Consider the following 21,720-nt stretch of genomic DNA (forward strand, 5'->3'; position numbering starts at 1 on the left):
ACTGAGCACACAAGAGCTCTTCAAAACTTGCGCGGTTTATTAAGCTCCGGCCATGCCACGCAGCCGGGAGCGGCCCGGGCTCCGTGTGCCCCCGCCATGGCCCAGGGCTGCACGGCCTGTCCCAGCCGGGCCCTGGGCCAGATCAACACCCCCCACCAAAGCGCTAATAGCAGTGCAGTAAGGCAAAAGTTTTAATTGTCCAGAAAGAAAGATGGGCTGTTTACACCACTGCCTGGGCACGCCGGGCTCTCAGTTGCTCTGTGCCAGGTGCAGTTTGACGCTGTGACATTCCCAGCCCTTTGGGTTTTTCTAGGGAGCAGCGGGAAGCTGGCTGCCCGCAGCCCGGCACCAGGAGAAGGCTCCCACGCTGGGGCCACCGCTCCTCTGCCACCACACACCCAGCACCGCAAGAAGCCAGCCTGGAGGAATCGGTGCGTGACATTCAGGGGTCAGCAGCAACGCCACAGAGAGCAGGACTGAGCACAGAGGCAGTGGAGGGAGCGAGTGCTGCACCGGAGCCCCCGCACACAGCCGCACGGTACCACCGCTGAGCTGGCCAGAGGGCACCACGGGAAGGGCACATCCCGCAGTGTTCAGTGGCTGCGGAACACCTGGAGCCCAACTCCACGCCAGCAGTGGCTCAGCCTCCTGGATTTGGTCCAGATTTGGACACTGCCAGGTCCCCAGGCAGGCAGCCTGCTTGTTCCACACCAGGCTCCAAGCGAGCCCTGCACCACCAGGCTTTGTCACCCACAGAAACAAGGAGTACAGGACTGTTGTCTCCACAGTCGTGTTCCCTCTTCCGAGACCCTGCAATGCCTCTGTGCAGATCCTGACACGAAGTGCCGGTGCGGCTTGGACGGGATACAGCAGCCACCCGGCACCGCCGGCTCCTGCTCTCACCCCAGTGCCAGTTCTTACTAGTGTTTGAGCTCCAGGATTGTCACCTGTGGCAGCAGCTTCAGCTGACCTACTTCCAACAACTCACTCATCCTTGGTCACCATTTGTTTCACAAACACCCCCTGTGCCTGAGCACATGTGATTTTTCCAGATCCCACAGCAGCAGATCCAAGAAATGGCCTTTGCGTCCCATGCTTGAGCACCAGGTACCCAGAGGTTGCCTTGTGCCAAGCAGGAGCATCAAGCAGTGAAGGGGAAATTTCCGGAAGCAAACTTCCCCAAGAAGCAGTGATAGTAAAGGAAACAGTTTATGGTCTGAGCTCCTTCTGGGCCAGAGATTCAGCCTTGCTTTTAGTTCAGACACTTTCTCCAGTTCCTGCTGGTCTGCCCAGAGTTGATGGCTGAGGTTGCAGTGCAAAGCACAGCTGAGGGAAGAGGGGAGATGCTCCAGAGGAGGCACTGCAGCTCCTACTTGTAGTTCTTAGTCTCTGCACTGAGCCCACAGCTCAGGAGGGTATTCCCAGAAGAACCTCAGCCCTTCCTTTCAGTAGGTATCATTCCCAAAGTCAGACCTCATTCAGGGAACCTTCCCTCCCACCCCACGTACCCCAAGCTTTGCACGTTCCTCAGAGTGGTCCATGTCCCAGGGAATGGTGGGCAAATCCTTATTTCAAAACGAGCATGGCTTCTGTCCCGTCTTGCCTCGTCAAGTGGAGTCCGTGAGTGAGGTAGTACTCCCGCCGGAGGAAGGCGTAGAAATAATCCGAGACGAGCAGGATCTGCAGAAGTGAGATGTTCAGACACATCAGTGATGCTTCAGAACAAGGAATGAAAAGGGGTTTGTGCTTGTGACAGACACTGAAGGGGTTTCAGAAGTTCCCAGGCTGTTCACTATGCTTTGCAAGAGGAGACACTGTTTTTGTCAACACCCCTTGCAGCATTAAACCAAGGGAGACTTAAACTAATCTATTTATTGCGCTGCCAGTGTGCTCTCACAGACATCTCTGCTAAAGAAAATAGCTCCACAAACTGACCAAAATATAAGACAATGGCAGGTCCATCTGTGCCACAGCTTTACAGACCATACCATCTCTATTAAGCACTTTTCAACTGTGATTGTTTTTCAACTGCTGTTTCTATCAGAAAAGGTAAGAAACTTGCAGGCAGCAGAAGACCACAGCTCCCCAGGTCGGCCTTGGCGAACAGCAGCTTTAGCAGCTTAACAAAATGATACCTGGCTAAGGGGTGAAGAGCTGAAATGCCAAGGCTGTGGTTTCCCAGTCCAACATCCAGGCACACCACCAGCTAAAAGCACTTCTCCCACCCCCATCACTCCTGCATCTCCTTCCTGCCCTCTCCATGAGGCAGCCAACCCCATGCACACGCTTGCACGCGTCTCCATTTAAGCGGCGAGCAGAGCTGGCTGTCCCCGCATCCCCCCAGCCCAGGTCAAGCACGCTGCCGCACACAGCGGTGCAGACGCTGTCCTGTGCTGCTCGGGAGCAGCCGAACGTCAGGCTGGTATCGCCACCAGCCACGCTGCAGTGGGAAATACAGTGGAAGTGCTCACAGAGAACTGCAGTGAACGTGGAAACCTGACGTGGGAATCACCAGTCCCTCCCTCCGCAGCCCCGCTCCGGCTGTCCCGAGGCAGCGCAGTGTCACGGCTCCCCCCCTAAAAGTGCTGAGGTTAGTGGGGATGAGGATTCGTTCTTTCTCACAAGGAAATCAGAAAGCAGATTTTTTGCTCCGTCTGCATTTACATACAGCATAAGACCTTGCAGGATCTGCAATGACTTTCTCTGGTAGGAAATCAAATCCTCCTAGAATAGCAACACCTGCTATCTGTAATTAAAGTTTTACTATTCTTTTCACTCCATAGCAAGATGTGTAGTTAGAGAGCTAATGAACCATTCCCAATTTCCTATAAGCATTTATTAGTAGTATTTCTATACTCCCTCTCACCCCACTCACTGCTCCGAGTCTCGTTTTGCTTTTACAGAATGGGCTTGTGCCCATTCACCAAGGGGGTGGCGGCTGTACCAGCAGGTGACTTTTAGCTCCTGACAAAACCACTCCTCTAGTTTTAGGAGAAGCAGGCAAATGTAAATGGCTGGGGCACATTCAAAATAAAGGCAGTTTTAATGTGAAATGAACATTCTGCTCACCCAAATGTGAAACTCTCTCAGGGCTCAGGGACATGAGAAATAGCAGAGAGAAGAGAAGTGACACAGCAGAGGTTGTAGTAACCGTGTACACTGAACCCCATCTTCCTGGAGTGCCCAGCTCTGCTTTCCCTAAGGCTTGTGGACGTCATGCACCTAGAACAGCTGTGAGAGCAGCAGCGCGAGCAAGCCCTGCCATGACTGGGACCTGCACAACCCCACAACCCTGTGTTTTAGTGAGATATCACGCTCAGAAAGATTGGTGTCATGTCCCTGTGCACGGGCAGTTCTCATTTGCCTGCTGTCTGGCCCTGCTGCTGCTGCTGCCCTGTGGTTTTTTCCACTTCCCCTCTTTGCTCACCCTCACCCTTCAGGTGTGCCTCTAGTTCTGCCACCGAGATGCTTTTCCTCTGCTATCAAACACCAGCCCACATACCTTGCAGTACAGCCCAGCGGGATTGTTAAGCTATAGCTCAAATCCTACAGCAACCCTTGCCCATTAGTGAGCCAGAAGGTGAGGACGAGGCAGCGTCCAGCTGAAGCAAGGACAGGCTGGAAGCAAAGAGCCAGACGCGTCCTGCAGAACTCACTGTTGCTGTCAGAATCCCCAATCCGGTGACCGACCCAAAGCGCAGCCTTGTTTACCCCACTCTACCAACCTGCCCTATGTTGAAAGTCAACGTGATGGCATAATAAAAGTTGGAGTTGGCACTTCCTGCATAAATCCATAGGTGCCACAGGACGGGGAACAGGAAGGAGCAGGCAATGAGCACACATGACAGGATGAAGATGTTCCGGAGGACTGCAAAAGAAAACCAAGCTGTTAAAATGATGGATTACTGAGCAGCCACGCTCACGCAGCCAGCAATGGTATCTAAGGTATGTGTAGTGAGGGAGAGGCACTCGTCAACAAATACTACTTTCCAATGATCTTTCACAGTTTGCTTTAATAAGCTTTTATATATCCACTATATTTCCCTTTAAAATAAATACTTCTGCCTTTGCTTGAGTGTGAAATCCTCATTTGTAGCTCCCTCCTTCTAGATTCTACTTCCAAACACTCCTTCTTGGAGGACTTTGGCTTTTTGGTGTCTACACTACAGCAACCAGCAGTTTTGGGAAGGGCCTTTCCACCAGCATCACGGTCCAGAGAGGACAGCATGCCATTCCCACACCTCGTCAAGCCGACGACAGAGGAAACAAATGAACCTGTGGGCCATAAGACAAGAGGTTCTTTCTCAGGAGGTGGTAGGGAAATGAAAGCACCGTGCCAGGAGGAAACTCATGTTAGGTCAAATGTGTTGACAAACACATGACCTGGGGCAGTGCAAGTGTGGCCAGGATCCATTGATCTGTCTATGTGTCAGATGGACAAAACCCAAGCACAACCTTGTCTAAAAGAGCTAGGAACTACTAGGCCAGAAGATATTTTCTTCCTGTGAACTATTTATGCCTGTCCTTTGGCAGCACTATTATAATTCATCCCGGCAGTTGTGTTGCTGTGCTTGGCTATAGCTCAGCCAATGTCCCTGAAGGTACCTGGATGACTCTGCAGCTGAAGGGAGCTACCTGACATTTTAAGAGCATTGTCACATCCAGACCTGTTCACACCTCTCTTTTTAAACTTCTTGTTCAGTAGGTCTGTTCAGTCGCTGCGGGGTGGCAGCATGTGACAGATGGCTGTCCCTCTCACTGGTCCCAGTCGCCTTATCTGCATGTTCAGAATGTGCAGCTGAACCACCTTGACGCAGGATTTCTCAAAAGCTAAAGCGGTTCTTTATGAGGCATTTAAGAAAAACTGGACAATTGCTTGGAATAAATCAGTTATTTGCACTCAGAGCAAAGAAGCAGATGCACAACAAAGAACCACTGCGAGGTGCAGGATTTCAAGGCTGGGGGATTCACCAATTGCAGGAGCAGTGTTCACATTACACAGCCTTACACGGAGTGAAGCATTTGAAGGATGGATGTACTTTAAATAAGCCACATCCCTTGTGCAGGACTGTAAAAAAGTTCATCTTCGGAACAACTTGGAGAAAGGGGGGAGATAAGGTACAAGTGAAAATTCCCTCCTCAACCAATTTCAACCCTAGTCCTACAGACATGTTAGAGACTGTACCATCACCAGAAAAATCAAGCCTCCTTCCAGACAGCCCTGGTTTGCTTTAGTGGTGACAATTATTGGACAGGCTCTTTCCCACAAACACAAAGAACTTACATCTGTAAAGGTGGCTCCAGACTGGAAGGAAGGCCATGTACAGTGCAATGTCTCCCACGGTGGGATACGACTTGAAGATAGAAATGATTGCGAGCTGGACAAACATGAAGAACACAGGGTGCTCCCTAGAAGGGAAAAGACACAAAGGGTAAGAGGATGTGGTAGGGTCCCTGGAAACTGGATATAAATAGCAGCAAGGGCACAAATACACTGGGGGATGGGCTCAAAGAGGCTCTTGTACCCCTGTTCTCTCTAAACCAGCCTCCAGGATAAGGGCATGCACATCTGCCTGCTGCCCTCACGCAAAACTTGGTGCCTCTTCACGGCTCAACTCAACATATGTCCATGCAGTTGGTCATCTGGGCTTCCCCAGCTCTGCCTTATCCACCAAAATGCACCCAGCACCTCCCTCTGAAAGTGATTTGGAGAAGCCCACAGTTTTCCCTCTGGTGTGTCCTGAGGTCTGTATCCATTCCTGCTCAACAGATAAGCTGACTGAGAATCCAGGCATGTGAGAAATGTCCTGGAGTTTCCACTTTTTTTCCTGACAATAAAAACCTTGAAGTTCCAGATGAGAGTCCTTGCTTCCTGACCGCACTGGTTTGTGCTGGCAGGGAGCAGCCACCTCTATAGCGTAAATTTCTGCTCTTTTGATGTCTGCAACACATCTGTTGCACAACGGAGCCCAACTCACTTTATTTAAGAGGAGTCAAGATTGAAACTTTGGGAAATGAGGAGTACAGGCCCTGTTTCAGGCTTGTACATCCAGACATCTGATGCCTTATCAGCTTCCACCAGAGAATCAAGAGCAAAAACACTAGCGGAGAAATATATACTTACTTTAGCTTTATTGCCAAGGGGATGGTGTAGAAGAACACATTGATTTGAAATACACATACGAAGAAAAGACTAAAGTGTTCAAACATCTCTGCAAAGAAGTACCAGAAAAGGCCAATATTGGGTGTCAGATCTGGAACGGAAAGGCTGAAATTTGAAAAGAAAAGCCAAGGTAACATTTTTAAATGGTTGTTTTTCACTGCCCTGCTTCTGTTACATTAATTAATAATTGTGTGCTACTGGATGGAGAACCTATATTTTAAATTCATGGAAATGAAGCCAAAGGGGTAAAAATCTGGAGGCAAAAGAAACTACCCCTCCCCTGTGCCCCAGCAGGATTTAAACTGTTCCCAAACACACATTTCTAGAGAGATGAAAGTTTCAGAGTCATGGTAGCTCAACAATGAAACTCAATGGAAAACATCTGTCTTCTCCAGTTCTCACTAATACTTAATTACCAGAAGCTGGGTAATGCCTGCACTCCTCCACACACTCGTTTATTACATTGCCAGTTGAACCACAGATCACACATTCCTCAGGATGGGGAGCAGGGGGTGTGTGTGTGTGATGCACAAGAAAAAGACAGACGGGGCTATACAGAAACAACTTATACTTACATAAACCCGTAAACAGATGGGATAAAATCCCAGGAGTTGAGGAGGAAGAAGGAGAGGCAGATGATCACCACCAGGCTGCACAGGTACAGGGCTGCATACTGCATGGTGTAGAGCCAGAAGCTTCTGCTTTTCAGTTTTATTGGTATGAACTGACGCTGAAAATACAAGCAGACAGATTTCTCTCCTCAGACAAAAGCCACAAGAAAGCCTGAGTGTCCAGTGTTCATTTTAAAATCAATGAAAGAAAGCATCAAATACTGGCACTATGGCACTGGAAGGAGCAGCTCTCAAGCACAATTTGCTTTATATTCTTGACTGTGGCAAATTAAGTCACCCACATTTCACATATCTCCAGAATGGTGCTTGAGAATACCGTAGCTAAACTGGTAATTTCTGCTTGCAGCGAGTCGAGTCTCATGCACCCAGTGTAGGATTCACACCCACCCCGTCACAGCTACACCTGCACCTTTGATGTCTGCAATACTGTCACAGAATCCCAGAGTGTCAGGGGTTGAAGGGCCCTGGAAAGCTCACGCAGTGCAATCCCCCCATGGAGCAGGAACACCCAGATGAGGTTACACAGGAAGGTGTCCAGGCGGGTTGGAATGTCTGCAGAGAAGGAGACTCCACAACCCCCCTGGGCAGCCTGGGCCAGGCTCTGCCACCCTCACCAGGAACAAGTTTCTTCTCAGATTTAAGTGGAACCTCCTGTGTTCCAGTTTGCACCCATTGCCCCTTGTCCTGTCACTGGTTGTCACCAGAAGAGCCTGGCTCCATCCTCCTGACTCTCCCCCTTTCCATATTGATCCCCATGAATGAGTCCCCCCTCAGTCTCCTCTTGTCCAGCTCCAGAGCCCCAGCTCCCTCAGCCTTTCCTCACACAGGAGATGCTCCACTCCCTTCAGCATCTTGGTGGCTGCGCTGGACTCTCTCCAGCAGTTCCCTGTCCTGCTGGAACTCAGGAGCCCAGAACTGGACACAATATTCCAGGTGTGGTCTCCCCAGGGCAGAGCAGAGGGGCAGGAGAACCTCTCTGACCTACTGACCACCCCCTTCTAACCCACCCCAGGTACCATTGGCTTCCTGGCCACAAGGGCCCAGTGCTGGCTCATGGTGACCCTGCTGTCCCCAGGACCCCCAGGTCCCTTTCCCCTACACTGCTCTCTAATAGGTCATTCCCCAACTTACACTGGAACCTGGGGTTGTTCCTGCCCAGATACAAGACTCTACACTTGCCCTTGTTCTATTTCATTAATTTTTCCCCGCCCAGCTCTCCAGCCTGTCCAGGTCTCTGATGGCAGCACAGCTTCCAGTGTCAGCCACTCCTCCCAGCTTGGTGTCACCAGCAAACTTGCTGATAGTCACTCTAGTCCTTCGTCCAAATCATTGATGAATATATTGTCCCGCTGCCCGATTTCCAGCGCAGGAACCCCCAGCAGTGAGGCAGCTTTTCCCCTGGCAGGAGGTGCACAGGGAGCCAGCTCCCGCTGGTCTGCAAAGCACGCGCTGTTCTCACAGTCAGTGTGTGCTTAACGACACTTGCTGGAACCACATAAGCAAGCTTACCAAGGAGTTTCAGCAGGAGAGATTAGAAAGCGCTGAGGAAAAACTATTTAATTCTGTACAGAGAATGTAAGAAAGTACATCTACAAATCTCGGTAAAAGAACATGCTCTAGCATGATCCCCTTTAAAAGCTTCAAATTAGGCACTCGCATATCAAAGCACTCGTTGCTTGTGAATGCAATGCTGGTACTTTTCTGCCATTTTAAGTTAGGACAAACGAGACCAAAATATAAAATATATAAGGTAAATGCTCATAAAAAAACATCAAACTGAAAAAGCCACAGTGACCCTGCAGATGATCTTGCCTTGCAAAGAGTAATAATAATAAAATTTCTGGTAAAAAGTAAGAGACATTCATGTCAGATTGTCATGGAAAGAAAATGGTCTAGAAGGGACTCTCCATTCTCTTTTGAAGTTCCAAAATTTCAGAATAGACTGTAAGGAACCCGTTGTTAAGATTAGCCATAACAATCACTAGGGAGACAGGGCAGAAGCAATCAAGAAAGACTGGTGAAACACTCAACAGCAGAACTTCCAGAGTGGCGAAAGTAATACAAGTGATCACCAAGTGATCTGTGAATTAGGTAAGAGTCCTCTGCTAGCGGTCACAGACTCTTCTTGCTCCCATACCAGAACAGGACTGGCAATTGATCAGTTTTCATTAAATGCACTATAATTTGGACTCTCAGTCAAGTCGCTGTTTGCAGCATCAGCACAAGAGCTAAAAGAGAGCCCAGCGGGAAGCACACAGGCAAACCGGTGATGAATCCACTCATTAGCAATGAGCAGCATCCCTGGCCGCAGCTGTGCCTCCCAGCCCGCGGCTGGGCTGCCTCTGCCTCTGTCTGTGGGGCTCTGTGCCCACGAACGAGCACGGGCAGCCCTGCAGGGACCCAGGGCTCCTGGAGTGGGGGGAGGATGGACAAGGGCAACCAGCCGCTTCTGTAAGCACTTGCCTTTCGCCATTAAACTCCAGATCAGCACTTCCAAGTTTGAGCGATTCAAACATACAGCTCCTCATTCCTCCTCTCCATGTCCACAATCCCCTTTGCTATTCACGTGACACAAAGAATAGCACTTATATTGGGCAAGCCAGTTCTGCAGATGACTTTCTGCTCCCTTCTCTCTATGCACAGGCATCTCCTTTAATGATTCAAACTTCCACGGCTTGAGAAGAGCCACTTTTTCTGAAACTCAGGACTTGCCCACCTCCCTCTCACTAGCTAAGGACTGTCCCTGCACAGCTACAAGACAACAGGTACCAACAGTCAGAAATCATCTACCTGTAGCAGGTAAAGAAGTGCCGGAGCAAACAACGTGAGCGGGTAGAGTGACTGGTATGTTGCTAAGGCCAGAAATACAGCACTGAGTAAGGCACTACCTGCAAAGAAAAATAATACATTTATTTGTAATGAACATATAATATAAACAGCCTTACAGACAGGCAGTCCAAACGTGAAGAAATGCACAACCCTCTGCAGAGGCTTTACAAATATCAGGACATCACTTAAAGGCATTTTTAGTGGAATGTGTCCTGGAGAGTGTCCTTTTATTAACTACATTTTGAATGGAGAATGACTCATACCAAGGTGATTCTCCCACAGGAAAGAACTTCTGACTGGTTTCTATCTCCCATCATTCACACACAGAAAGAGATTCATGTAGTTTGGACTATATAAAGACCATGCTGGCTGCTGTTTATGCATAGCAATGCATTCCCTGATGTCACATCTGCATGAAACAGCTGTTCTACTGGGCACGCTGGATAACCTGCTCACCAGAATGTGTCAGGGCCCCCAGCAAAGCGCTGTGAAAAAGAGCAAGCACAAGTCTGCGGCTGAAGGAACAAAGGGGCATTAGCCCTAATTTACAGACACCAAAACTGAGGCATAAATAGGATTAGCACAACTTTTCCAAGTGGTCATAAAAATATGAATGCCTTCCTTGAGGAAGCTGTATTTGAGGTGTTTCAGGATGAGCTAAGGGCTGAGTACTCTTACTGCCCAACACCAGAAAAGAAATACAAAATGTCCCAGGTTAAACAATTAAAATACAAGCACTGAGTGCAGTAGCTTGCTTATAGCTTTCCATTTTATGTCATTTGATAGAAGTCATCTGTAAAAATACAGCTTAGACAGCAAGAATCCTGACTCTGCACTGGATTAATTGCCAGCCTACTGACACTGAACACTCGGTGAGCTGCTCTCTGCTTCCACCTTTTGAAAGAGAAAATACAGGGTGACCTGGTGATGAGCCTTCTCAGTTCTTAAACACAGACAAAAACCTCTCTGTCCTCTGTTTCATCGCGTGTTCAATTCTGCACGCATCTAAAGAACTGGCACCCAGAAATCAGAGTCATAATCCGATACCCTCTCTGCCCACTTTAAAACCGAGAGGCCACCACACTCCCAGCCAGGGAGAAAAAACAGGGGCCAGCTGCTACAGCTTTGTGACTGAACTATTCATCTATCAGTGAACACAGTTTAACTAAAAAGACCCCACTCATTTGCTTTTGCAAATGCTTTTAAATCAAAACCTCTCTTGCCTCAATTAGTCGATAATTGGATTTGGAAACACTAACAAAACCAATTTATACCAGCTTTCTTTGCAGTGTCTGGGTCTGGGCACGGCCAGAGACAAGATCACACAGACCCTTCCTCTGATCCAGCACAGAACTGCTGAAACTTCTGTGACCTGTACAAATCACGTATGCGAGGAGACTTGAGCACTGGGGAGGCAGAAAATAAACAGAGAGCTGGCACTGTGCAAAGTGAACCAAACAGCTGTTCTGTCATCATCTATCCAGCTGTGCTGGTGTGGGTTTTTGGTTGCTGTTTTGGCTTCCCCAAAGCTCAATTAACTAATTTCAAACGAAGGGTACAACCATGAGTGAAAGGTAAATAATAGCTGCAGGCAACTGCCTGCTTTTGAATACAAGTTCAAAGACACACTTGGAAAATAAATTGTATACAACACTTTAAGTGCATATTCACGTACAGAAGAAAGAGCAGCAGGAGCATTACGTCCTCCTACACACAGACACGCATTTCTTCATAAACAGAAAACTATTCAAAGTCATGCAGGAAAAGGAGTCAGTTTTTAGAGATTAAACTCCCAGGTATACTGAGATTAAAGCAAGTTTTGACTTGATCTCCTGTGATTTCAGGTAGAACTCGGACCTTGCTCCAGTGCTTGTTTCTGATGTGTTTCCCTGAGATGCGTGTCACAAGCATCCACCTTGATTTAATTTCTGCTAATTTTCTAATCTTTATAGAAAGACATAATGAACCTTTTTTTGTCCATTGCGTTACCTTTTATTGTAGCTAAAATGAAGAACGCAAGGACAGTGTTGTTGATGGCACAGGTGGACTTTGCCACACAAGACATCACGGTGTAGGGGTTTAGCAGATACCTGAAAAAGAGCAAAGCTCGAGTTAGTCACGCCACTCAAAGGAGACGCCACCTAATCAAAGAGATATTCAAAGGAAAAGCTGATGCAATTTGCCATTTCTTTTTGTTTATTGACATTTGATGGGATCCTCTCGTCGTCAAACTAATTCAGCTGAACAGATCCCTTAGTATGGGGCAAAGAACAGATCCCTGAATTGTGGCCTGGGACAGAGTGGCCACAGGGAGCACACTGAAGAAAAGGAGATGGTTGGGAAGATGCCTAAAATCCATGATCTACCCTAGAAAATGACTATGAAAAATGTTCCTTGCTTTGCAGAACCACTGTGTGTTTATTCAGTCAGACCTAGGAATACTGGATCCAAAGTCAAGTCTTTCTGCTACTCACATTTACCGACTCTGAGAAAGTAATAAAAATAAGAAGATAGCAAGATGGAAACAAATCCTGAGACACTGGCAGAGTTTCCCCCAACTCAACCGCACCTGCACACTCCTATGGCAGAGCAACCACTTGTGCTGCCCACGCCACGACCTGGGCACAAAACCTGCCAGCTAAGAAAACCTTTAGTTAGTAAGGTTGTGTTAGTAAAGTGTTAGTAAAGACACCAGCTTCTTTTGGAAATACGAATTACAATAACCCCAAAAGCACAGAAAAAATGTCTGGGAGGATTAACCAAGAGAACGTACCCATCAGCATTGCTAGTAACTAAATCAATCACCAGAGTGAGCAGACAGGACTGATGATTTCCTAATTATCTCTTAACATAAACATTTTCCTACTTCTCCGGGTCCCAATCGGGCTTTTTGCTGTGTTTCCAGAGGGAGAGCCCCCAGCAGGAGAGACAACGTACCGCCAGCTCTGCTGCTGCAGCGGTGGTGGATACAACCAACCTGCAATTCACAGACACTCCTGCCCTGCGGAATTTATCATTTTACAAAATACATACAAAAATAAGAAAAATTAACAACCTATCTAATGGAAAACTCTGTCTGACGCAGAATAATTCAGATAATAATTTATTCATGTCAAAATCCCAATTAAAAATTTTTTTGACATTAAGTACCTTGCTTCCTTATTACTTATTTTATTTGAAGCTTTCTGAAATAAATAAAAAAATGTTTAGTACGCAGAGGAAAACCAAGACAGGACATTATTAGGATGACAATCTGAAAATATCTTTGAATCATTACGAGCAATTCTGGGATATTTAAGTTGTGATGTTCAGCAAGCAATTTGTTTGACTGCTCAAAGATTCTCCCAACTTTTCTAAAGACACCTGAGACATTTGGGAGGCATAAAATCAGCCCTGACAGCATTAGCATGCAGGCAAATTAATGGGAAGGTGATCTGTGCAGACACAACATTCTTGCTACCAAATTAGTGATGTTACGCCGTTGAGTCTGTCTTAAAGGGCCTGAGTGAATTTACCTGTTGGCAACAAACACTTGGAAAAGCATCTGCCTTTCACCCTCAAACTGAGTGTTCAGAGCTGGGGGAGGGGTCGTATAACAGGAAATTCAGAATTTCTGGGGGAAAAAAGCCCAACAACTTCAACAAGTATCGAAGCCCCAAATCTGAGAAATAAAACCCAACGGGAGCTGGGGAACCAAAGCAGTGCCAAGCAGCAATACTTACACTAGTGCTACCCTGAGGGGGATGTAGTGCATCTCCATGGGCGTCCGGATGAGCTCAGCCACGTCTGGTGCGTATTTATCCAGTTCTATTAGGAGCTTTTGCTTTTTGAACTGAAGAAGGGAAAGTGACCAAAGATTGTCAGATGAGGAAAGCCATTATTTCTTATAACTCAGGCCTTCCATGACTGTGGAACACTATAACCAAGCCCCAGGTGTGAGCCAGAACTCATGTTTTGTGCGGTGTTGTACAAACACAACAAAAAAATCCCTCTCTTTTCCCAAATACTTAACAACTGAAGTAGAAGTCATAAGAAAGCAGATAGTCTCTACTCATTTGAGCTTCCTTAATTATCTGTGTCTAACTCTTGACACAGCTGGCAATGAATTCACCACGCTAGAGTTTAATACTTTCAATCTTCCTACAGCTTGTCTGGATCTCCAATGGAAAGCTGACTTTCTAAATTCACTGTGCAACATACAAGCCCCTAAGAAACCAAGTCAGAGAAGCACACGGTCTTTGTTACTTTGAAGGTGGATCAATGGCAAATCTCCTTCAGGGACCCAAGACCACTCTCTTTAATCTATCTTGCTCTATAATGCTCTCTAGGGAGACAGAAGAGAAATCTGAATTATGAACCTACTGAACTATGTCATGGTGAGACAGAAGGAGAGAGATGGTGGCAATAAATGCTCAATGAGCACAGTAACAGACACGCAGGATTTTTACACATCTGCAGTTCTATAATGAGTCCTTTCTTCAGCCTCGAAGTCAGCGCACACGGAGCCAGCATGTAGCTGGATGGGAGACCAGACAGATGCTGTAGAAAACGCAGCCTCCCTGCTCATGTCGATACTGACTTGTTGCCCCTCTGGGGTTGCAGAGAGCACAGTGTTGCTTACGTTAAACGCTCTCAGAGCTGCCTATGAGGGAGAGCTGGCAGGAATCACTCACCTCAAAATACGTGTATTTAAAATTTGAAGGGAACAAGTAATATTTGGTGTCAAACTTTCACCTGGCTCAGTAGGATGGTTTATGTCACCTCAGCATCCTTGGAAGGTTTATTCCTTCTTTTACCCATTTCCAGTCTGTGTATTAACTCAGGCTATGTGCAAACACAAACCATGTTCAGGGTAAAACATTTCAGGCTCCAGCTACAGAAGTTGTAGCAGAGGTGAGAAAAAGTAGTGCAGAAGTCTTGCCAACAGTCCTGCCAAAACCACGGTCCAGTAATTAAATTCCACATGTTGCAAACTGCCACAACAGCTGAAGGTGGGTTTTCAGTACACGTTCTAAAATCTCACATCTCACCTTGGGAACCACGACCCCAGACTCGTCTGCATTTCATTGGCTACTACATTCTCACAAACTTCTCCAATTCTTTATTCTCCCTTTGGGTTAAAGAATCTACACTGCTGTGACCATCATTCAAGTGCAGCATGGCAGCTACGGACACTATTTTTCATACCATAATACTGCCACAACAAACCTTTATGTTTACCACATTCAGTCCTCATGTTTATTGTTCATCCAGAAATGGCCAGATTTACTGCAACACGGACAGGCTGATACTGTATGCTCTGGCATGTGTTTTCTTTGGTACAAGATGTATTTATAGTTGCTGGGAGAAGAGGATCAGCAACACTTACCACAACTTTGTTGAAGTCCTGAATGGCCAAGTAAAGGGCAATAGCAGTCAGAACATCAGTTATCTAAAAAAGAAAGGCATAGACAGACTGTAAACAAAATAAACAAATGGAGAAAAAGATATTGCAATGTTGAATATGGACTTTGATCTGACTCTGCTCACAAGAAGAGAAAACAAGCTTTAAAACCACTAGATTGCTGATTTGTTCACTGTGCTCACACGTCACCGCTTAATCTTGAAGTCATGAGCCGTACCAAAGATACTAACATTTACAAGAGAATGGGAATTATGGGGAAAGAAGTACGTGAGGGTAATAGAATCAGTGACCTAATCAGAGCACAGGCAACACGGGCAGCGCCCTGTGGCTAAAGCCATCTGCCCACTAACCCAGCGTGACAGTGCCCAGCTGTCCCCAGCACACAGGCAGCACCGTCACCTGGGCCACCAGCCCTGCTGGCTCTGCAGAGGCCAGGAGAGGCCCCAGCAGGTGCCATGTGCAGCCAGCTGGGTGACTTCTGTCCTCCTGAATTACGCAGGACTCAGATAACCGTTATACAACAAGGGACATTTGGAAGACTAACTCGTTTGTGCTCCCTCTGCAGAACTGGGGTTTGGCAGCGGGTTTTAATGAGAACCACTGCAATGTCGGGATTAGGCTGGGGAAACAAAATATTCTGACCCGCAAAAGGTAACCTTGAAATTGGAAACCAAATGCCAACTTCCTGTCCCTCTGCAGGGATACTTATCTAACCAAGAACTCACAAAAAAGAAGGAATATGTACAAGGGAAAAGCCCGAGCGTGGGTTTGTACAGACAAAGCTGCCTTTCTAATGGAACTGTGAGCTCAGCAGGAATCTGAATGTCTTTGATTCTTGCAGGAGTAAAAGGAAAGTCGTATTCAGCATTTCACTAAATGGGACCTTTGAAGAGGAGCTTTCCAGGAGCACTCACCATGAACACCAATTCAGCATATTCAATCACGAAGTGGAAGAGATATATTATCAGAGGGGTCTAAAAGAGAGCAGAAGGGAAACCCATGTCAAACACTGTCCAGATAAAACAACTGGCGATTTGAGGAGAAAAATGCAGTAGTACTACGAGGGCTGCGAACGGCAATTTTCTTCTGCCTCTTCTACAAGGCTGTTTCTTCAGAGTAAAGTGACTAAACAAAGCACACTTACCAGTCTTCTTCCTTGCAAAGTTCTATTACCCTTTATAAAAGCCACCATCAACTTTGAAAGTTATATTCCATGCCAACTTTTCAATTCCACTACTATAGTGGTGGGGTTACAATAGAAAGCATTTAAAGAACAGCTTTAGAAAATACTTTTTCTATAGAATCTATTTTTTCAGGTTGTTTGCAGGTACTTTTGAAACTATTTCCTACATAGCTGGTTGCATTGTTTAGCCTGTTTAGATGAGTCTTTTATAAAGCAAAAAGAATAAAGCATGTTAAAACCACAAAGCAGTAGGACTACAGTCCTGTCGTCCTCCTAATCCCACAGCTTTTCCCTTCTATGGTAGGAGGAAGAACATGTTTCTGAATAATTCCTTTGGCAGAAAAGCTTATTCTGGAAGCACTATATTTACATGGTTGTGGTGGTCTAACTGAAATAGAGCCAGTTTTCTTCATGCAGTTAGAAACTCTTCTTTTTTGTAGGCAGCACAGTCATCGTTTGGATTCAGTTTCAGAATAAGACAGCACCCTGCAACACAATTAATACTTTTCTCCAAGTACCTTTGCAGCGGTTTTGAGCGGGAACAACGTCAGAGCTCACTGATATCTTAGTTGTTGTCTGGGAGCCAAGGACACTGAGCTCTACCCACAGGTGTGGGAACGGGGACATGGGTGGGACAGACCTCGACTGACACCCAGACTGAGCAACGAGAATATTCCACACCATTAGCGTCAGCCTTCAGATTTAATGAGAGCTGGGTTTTCCTGACCTGTTCCCTTTCTGCTCTGTTCTGGTGGAATTCGGGAGTTTCTTTAGTTCGGCCTTTTGCCATTCTGCTGTTTTGCAGTGGCCTCTGAGCCCTTCTGACCCTTTCTCTCTCTCCCTGGGATCAGCTGTTCAGGACCAGGGTGTCTCTTCATAGGACCGGCTGCTCGGCATGGATGGAGTTAATGGGAAATTGCACTGACTATTACTTATTTTATATTTAATTTTTCTATATATAATTATTAGTAGCAGTACATTAGTATTATTTTGATATTTTATTAAACAGTTTTCATCTCAATCCACGGGTTTCTCCCAACTCTCTCCCCTCCTTGTGGGGGGAGTGAGCGAGTGGCTGTGATGGTTCGATTGCCACCTGGGGTTAAACCACCACAATGGTCTAATTTCAGGCTTCACTGTCAGAAAATGTATTTATTTTGAAATACTTTTAAAATAATGCAATGGTATAAATAAGCATTGCAAAATATTACAGTCTGGGAGAAAAATGTATTTAAAGAAGAATTTATTGAAGAGAAACAAGTTTTCAAAGAATACAAGTTATCTGCCTCATCCCCAGGTGACACTATGTACGAGTGTGCCTTCAGATCACTCAGACCACGCCAGGGCACAAAAACCCCACAGGTGCTTAAGTGTCTGGAGGAACGAGGTGTTTGCAAGATGAGGAATAGATGCATTGCATGCTTGTGCTAAGGCCAGTATTTCTGCAAATGCAGAAAGTCAAGACGCTGCTATCCAGTAAACTGTGTTCAGACTCACACCGACACCGTCTCTCCCCACTCTGGCCTCTGCTGACAGAAATATCTGCATTGAGCAGAGTCTTGTTCTTATTACAGATCTCCCCTATTGCAGACTCTCCTTATGCAGAAAAAAATATTACGATGCTCATCATCTGCACAGCAATGAGTTATCCCATGACAAACTGCCTTCCCTCATTGTGTCGCTACGTATACAACTGTTGCACAGACACCTACACGACTCTAAGTTCTCTGAAGTGCTGGGAGCAGACAGGTCCCCAGCCTTTGCCAGTCTGTGAGCAGCAAGACTAAGACATGTGCCATTTGAATATCACGTTTAAAATGAAACATGCATACTGACCTCATGGAAAACAGCTCCAGAATATGGCGAGATCCCCAAATCCAGCAGAGCTAATCCTTCAACCACTGGAACAAACAGAACACCTGCATTAGAATCTGGTACCGTAGGGAGAGAATAATCTCATGATGGTACAACTGCAGTTTTTAAAACAGCCAGTGCTCATGAGAACCTCACATCTGATAAACGATCTGATAAACGGCTCCTAAAATTTTTAGCATATGTATCACTGAACACTCTAGGCTGACAATACTCCACACATGTATTATTTATCATCATTTTTTCTGATACCTGATCTGTCATCTACATTAGTTCCAAAACCTAACAGATCATCAGACATTTCAAGAGGCCAACATATACTCGCTAACAAAATATTGCAGGTTATCACACTTGCAGAGTACAATTTTAAGCCAAACCACATCAGTCTGTGTGTCTAAGCTCTAGGCACATGATCTAAAGGCTTCTTACGGCTTTAAAGAAAGTCTTTTAATGGCTATGAATCTTTTAATTATCTTCTGTTTTGGAACCGTGATCACGCAAATGCATACAAAAATTTGGAAGAGCATATTGCTGAATCTCAAGGTGGAGTTTTGGTAATTTTAAACTAAATTATTCTAAAAATAATTAAAATTCAAATTAAAAGAACTAAAATGGTGTCCTGGTTTGGTTAAAACAAGGCCAGTTTCTCTTTTAGTGAATTTTCCTTTCAGCTAAGTCCTCCAAATAACTGCACTTTTCTGAAATGGCTACATGTTTTTGCACACAGGAGCGGATAACATAGCAATGGAATGCAAAATACTGATACAAATGCAAGTCCCATAAGTGAGAGGGGCATATTTGCAAGGAGGGGGAAACGGAACAGGTGTCTAAAATTGACCAACTGAGTATTCCATCCCATCCATGTCATACACCCTATAAAAGTGGGAGGTCACGAGGGTCTCGCTCCCTTTGACTATGGCCGGCAACTGAAGAGGACCCTGCCTGCCATCCCTGAATGGGTGACATCTGAATGGGTGACAAAGCCAACAACCAGCTAGAACTGATTGTTACTTCTGCCACACAAATGTCTTTAGTAAGTAAATGATCAGTTGTAATCTATTGATTCGTTTCAGCTAAATTTGTTATAGCTGAAATGTTTTGCTCTTAACTATATATAAACCGCATGTATGGTATTTACTATTTTAAGTCACCTATTATGTGATACGTGGCATCTATGCTGGAGAAATACTTAATTCTAAGAGAACAAATCATGACATAATATACAATTTGAACTATTTTGACTAAAACAGATGCAGAGAGACCTGAAACAACCTAAAGCAAACTAAAAGAGTAGAAATTAACACATATTACCAGGCAAAGGTAAAAGCTTTATCTGCTCTTGAAAATTCCTCATATTTTGCTGCCTTAATTCGGATCCTTTGCAATCATGTAATTACGCCTTGCACTGCAGCGCATGCACATGTTTTTCCATAGGGTTCCACCTTACTGAGCACAAGGACTCCCTGGGGATGGAGCAGCATATGCGGTGAAAGAAGCTCCGGGAAACAGGCCCATTTGTTCAGAGGGAGGAGACTGCAGGGAGCAAGGAGAGGTTCTCCGTTCAGCGGTAAGTGCTGCAGAAGCAGATTCTGTCTTTGTGACCAAGCCCCCACATGACAACAGCCCAGACTTTTCACGGTGATCCTAACTGTGCTCCGTACTCACTCCTGCCTTGGTGCTCCAAGGTAAGACTCGGAAAGGATCCATTGCTGCAAGGGATTTTTTGGAAGCTGTACTTAGATACCGTGTAGCACAAAGTGCTACACGCTGTGGAGGAAAGGCCTGAGGTCATCAAACACTTTCATGCTTTCAACCTCTATTACTCTGTGCCACCGTTTTCCACCCCAAAATTGAAAATAATTTAACCTGCATAATAACTGGATATTATTTGCCCAAAGGGCTGCCTTTAAAATAAAGGTTCCTAATGGGATCAGACGCTATAGCCGTGAATGACACCAAAAAGCCTTATTTAAACTGTACCCCAGCCTTCTGAATAGAATCTGAATCTTGTTGGTAACAACGTGTGAGGCCGCAAACTGAACAAGGAAAACACAACAGTGAAAAGCTCTGTGGGACCCGGGAACCGTGCCGGTGCGTTCACCCCACCAAGCAGCGCTTGTGCAGCTCAAGTGTAAGGAAAGCGACTCAGCGAGGCTCCTCAAGCTCCATATTCGGTGCCAGATTTTATCATTTTTGCGTTTTACACACACCTGTGACACAATCCGCTTGTACAAGCACAACCAAGCCGGCTGCGCTCAGCGACTGCACCGCGGTCCTGTGTCCCTCCCGTCCTCCTGCAGCCGCCGGGCACTCGCTCTTCCCTGGGGGACAACTGCCGCCAACTACCTCATGCAGCTTTCGGTGGGGGCCGGGAAAGAAGCGGCCCAACCCCAGCCCGGGACCGAAGGCCGGGCCTCTCCCCGCGGGGCCGGGCCCCAGTCTGGAGCCGGGCCGGGGACAGGCCCGGGCCCGCCGGCACCCCCGCTCCCGGCCCCTTGGCGTCCCCAGCCCCGGGCGGCCGCCGGCCCCGTCACCGCCACCCCGCGGGCCCGGCCCATTCAGCCGCGGCGGGGAGCGGGGCCTCACCTCGCTTCCAGGCGTTCAACGGGGACGCCACCTCCACCCGCTCGGAGATGAAAGCGGCGAGGCTGGAGCGGTAGAGCGCGGCCCGGACTGTCACGGCCACCAGGACCACCAGCACCAAGGGAGCCGCCATCCTCACGGGCAGACACCGGCCGCCGCCGCCTGTAGTTCGCGGGCGGCGCCGGAGAACGCGGCTTCAATGGACCTGCCGCGTCGGGCGGACTACATATCCCAGGAGACCCCGCGCCGCCGCCTCCCGACACGGCCTGAGAGCTACGGCGAGCGCCGTGGGGCGAACTTAGCCGGAGCGCGAAGGCGTCGGGCTGCATCCCCCGGCCCGCCAGGTGGGGGCAGGAGCGGCCGGGCCGGAGCGCGGGCCCGGCGGGGGCTGTGTCCGGGCGCTCTGCCGGCCCTGCGGGGCGGCCCGGGGCGCGTGTCCCGCTTTCCCCCCGCCGCCTGCCCCTTTCCAGTCAGCTTTGCTGCCCTTCGCCGGCCGGTGCTGCCTGTTCCAGCGCCGGGCGGGTCGGGCCGGGCCGCCCCGTGGGGCCGGTCAGGGCTCCTCGCCCCGCGCACCGGCCCTGAGCCCCCGCCGCTGGGGGGTCTGGCCCCGGCTCCCCGCGGGCCGTCCCGCGGCGGCTCTGCTGCCCACGCAGCCGCGCTGTGCCCTGCAGGGCCGGTGCCTCGGGCAGCGCTGCTGAACGGGCCCCGCGGCTGCAGGACGCCGCCTGTGGCACCGCCGGTCAGCGGGCTCCTCTTCGCCCCTGCTCCAGCCGCCGGAGGTGCCCCTGGGTCACAGCTCCGCGAGCTGTGCGCTGCTCACACGTTCCGTTCGCTTCTGCCCGCCTGTCTGCTCACCGACAGGGCCCGTGGCTTCTGGGCACCTGTTTGGGAAGTCCTTCAGACCCTTCTTGTTTCCTCAGGTGTATATACCCCCACAGTCTTTTCCTGCACGGAGCTGCCGCCACCCTTCTGGCCATGGTCAGTTACACAGCTGTCGGTGGCAGGGAGTGCTGGTGGCCTTGGACACTTTAGGCAGGCTCTTGGTGAACTGAGA

At 47.8% G+C, this 21,720-nt stretch overlaps 1 protein-coding gene across 2 annotated transcripts; it reads right to left on the reverse strand.

Moving 5' to 3' along the window:
* Positions 1-17: 17 nt before the first annotated feature.
* On the reverse strand, positions 18-20,899 carry PIGU (phosphatidylinositol glycan anchor biosynthesis class U). Of its 2 annotated transcripts, none has more exons than XM_065032703.1 (12): positions 20,670-20,899; positions 18,048-18,112; positions 15,943-16,002; positions 14,993-15,055; positions 13,347-13,456; positions 11,614-11,714; positions 9,586-9,683; positions 6,739-6,893; positions 6,125-6,268; positions 5,285-5,409; positions 3,726-3,868; positions 18-1,680 (listed from the first exon to the last, which is right to left on the reverse strand). In XM_065032703.1, the coding sequence occupies exons 1-12, from the start codon at positions 20,797-20,799 to the stop codon at positions 1,567-1,569; spliced, it is 1,308 nt and encodes a 435-aa protein (XP_064888775.1). In that variant the 5' UTR covers positions 20,800-20,899; the 3' UTR covers positions 18-1,566. The 2 variants fall into 2 exon arrangements, with proteins under 2 accessions (XP_064888775.1, XP_064888776.1); XM_065032704.1 differs by lacking the exon at positions 20,670-20,899 and adding an exon at positions 19,395-19,513.
* Between the last annotated feature and the right edge of the window lie 821 nt (positions 20,900-21,720).

The sequence above is a fragment of the Columba livia genome, chromosome 16 (assembly GCF_036013475.1).
Source record: "Columba livia isolate bColLiv1 breed racing homer chromosome 16, bColLiv1.pat.W.v2, whole genome shotgun sequence".
Taxonomy (NCBI): Eukaryota; Metazoa; Chordata; class Aves; order Columbiformes; family Columbidae; genus Columba; species Columba livia.

Coding starts and splice junctions, on each gene's coding strand:
- PIGU (XM_065032703.1), bottom strand. CDS start 20,799: ATGGCGGCTCCCTTGGTGCTGGTGGTCCTGGTGGCCGTGACAGTCCGG. Junction 15,056..15,942: donor ATGCTGAATTGGTGTTCATG/GTGAGTGCTCCT, acceptor TTTCTTTTTTAG/ATAACTGATGTTCTGACTGC. Junction 1,681..3,725: donor TGACTTTCAACATAGGGCAG/GTTGGTAGAGTG, acceptor TCACTTCTGCAG/ATCCTGCTCGTCTCGGATTA.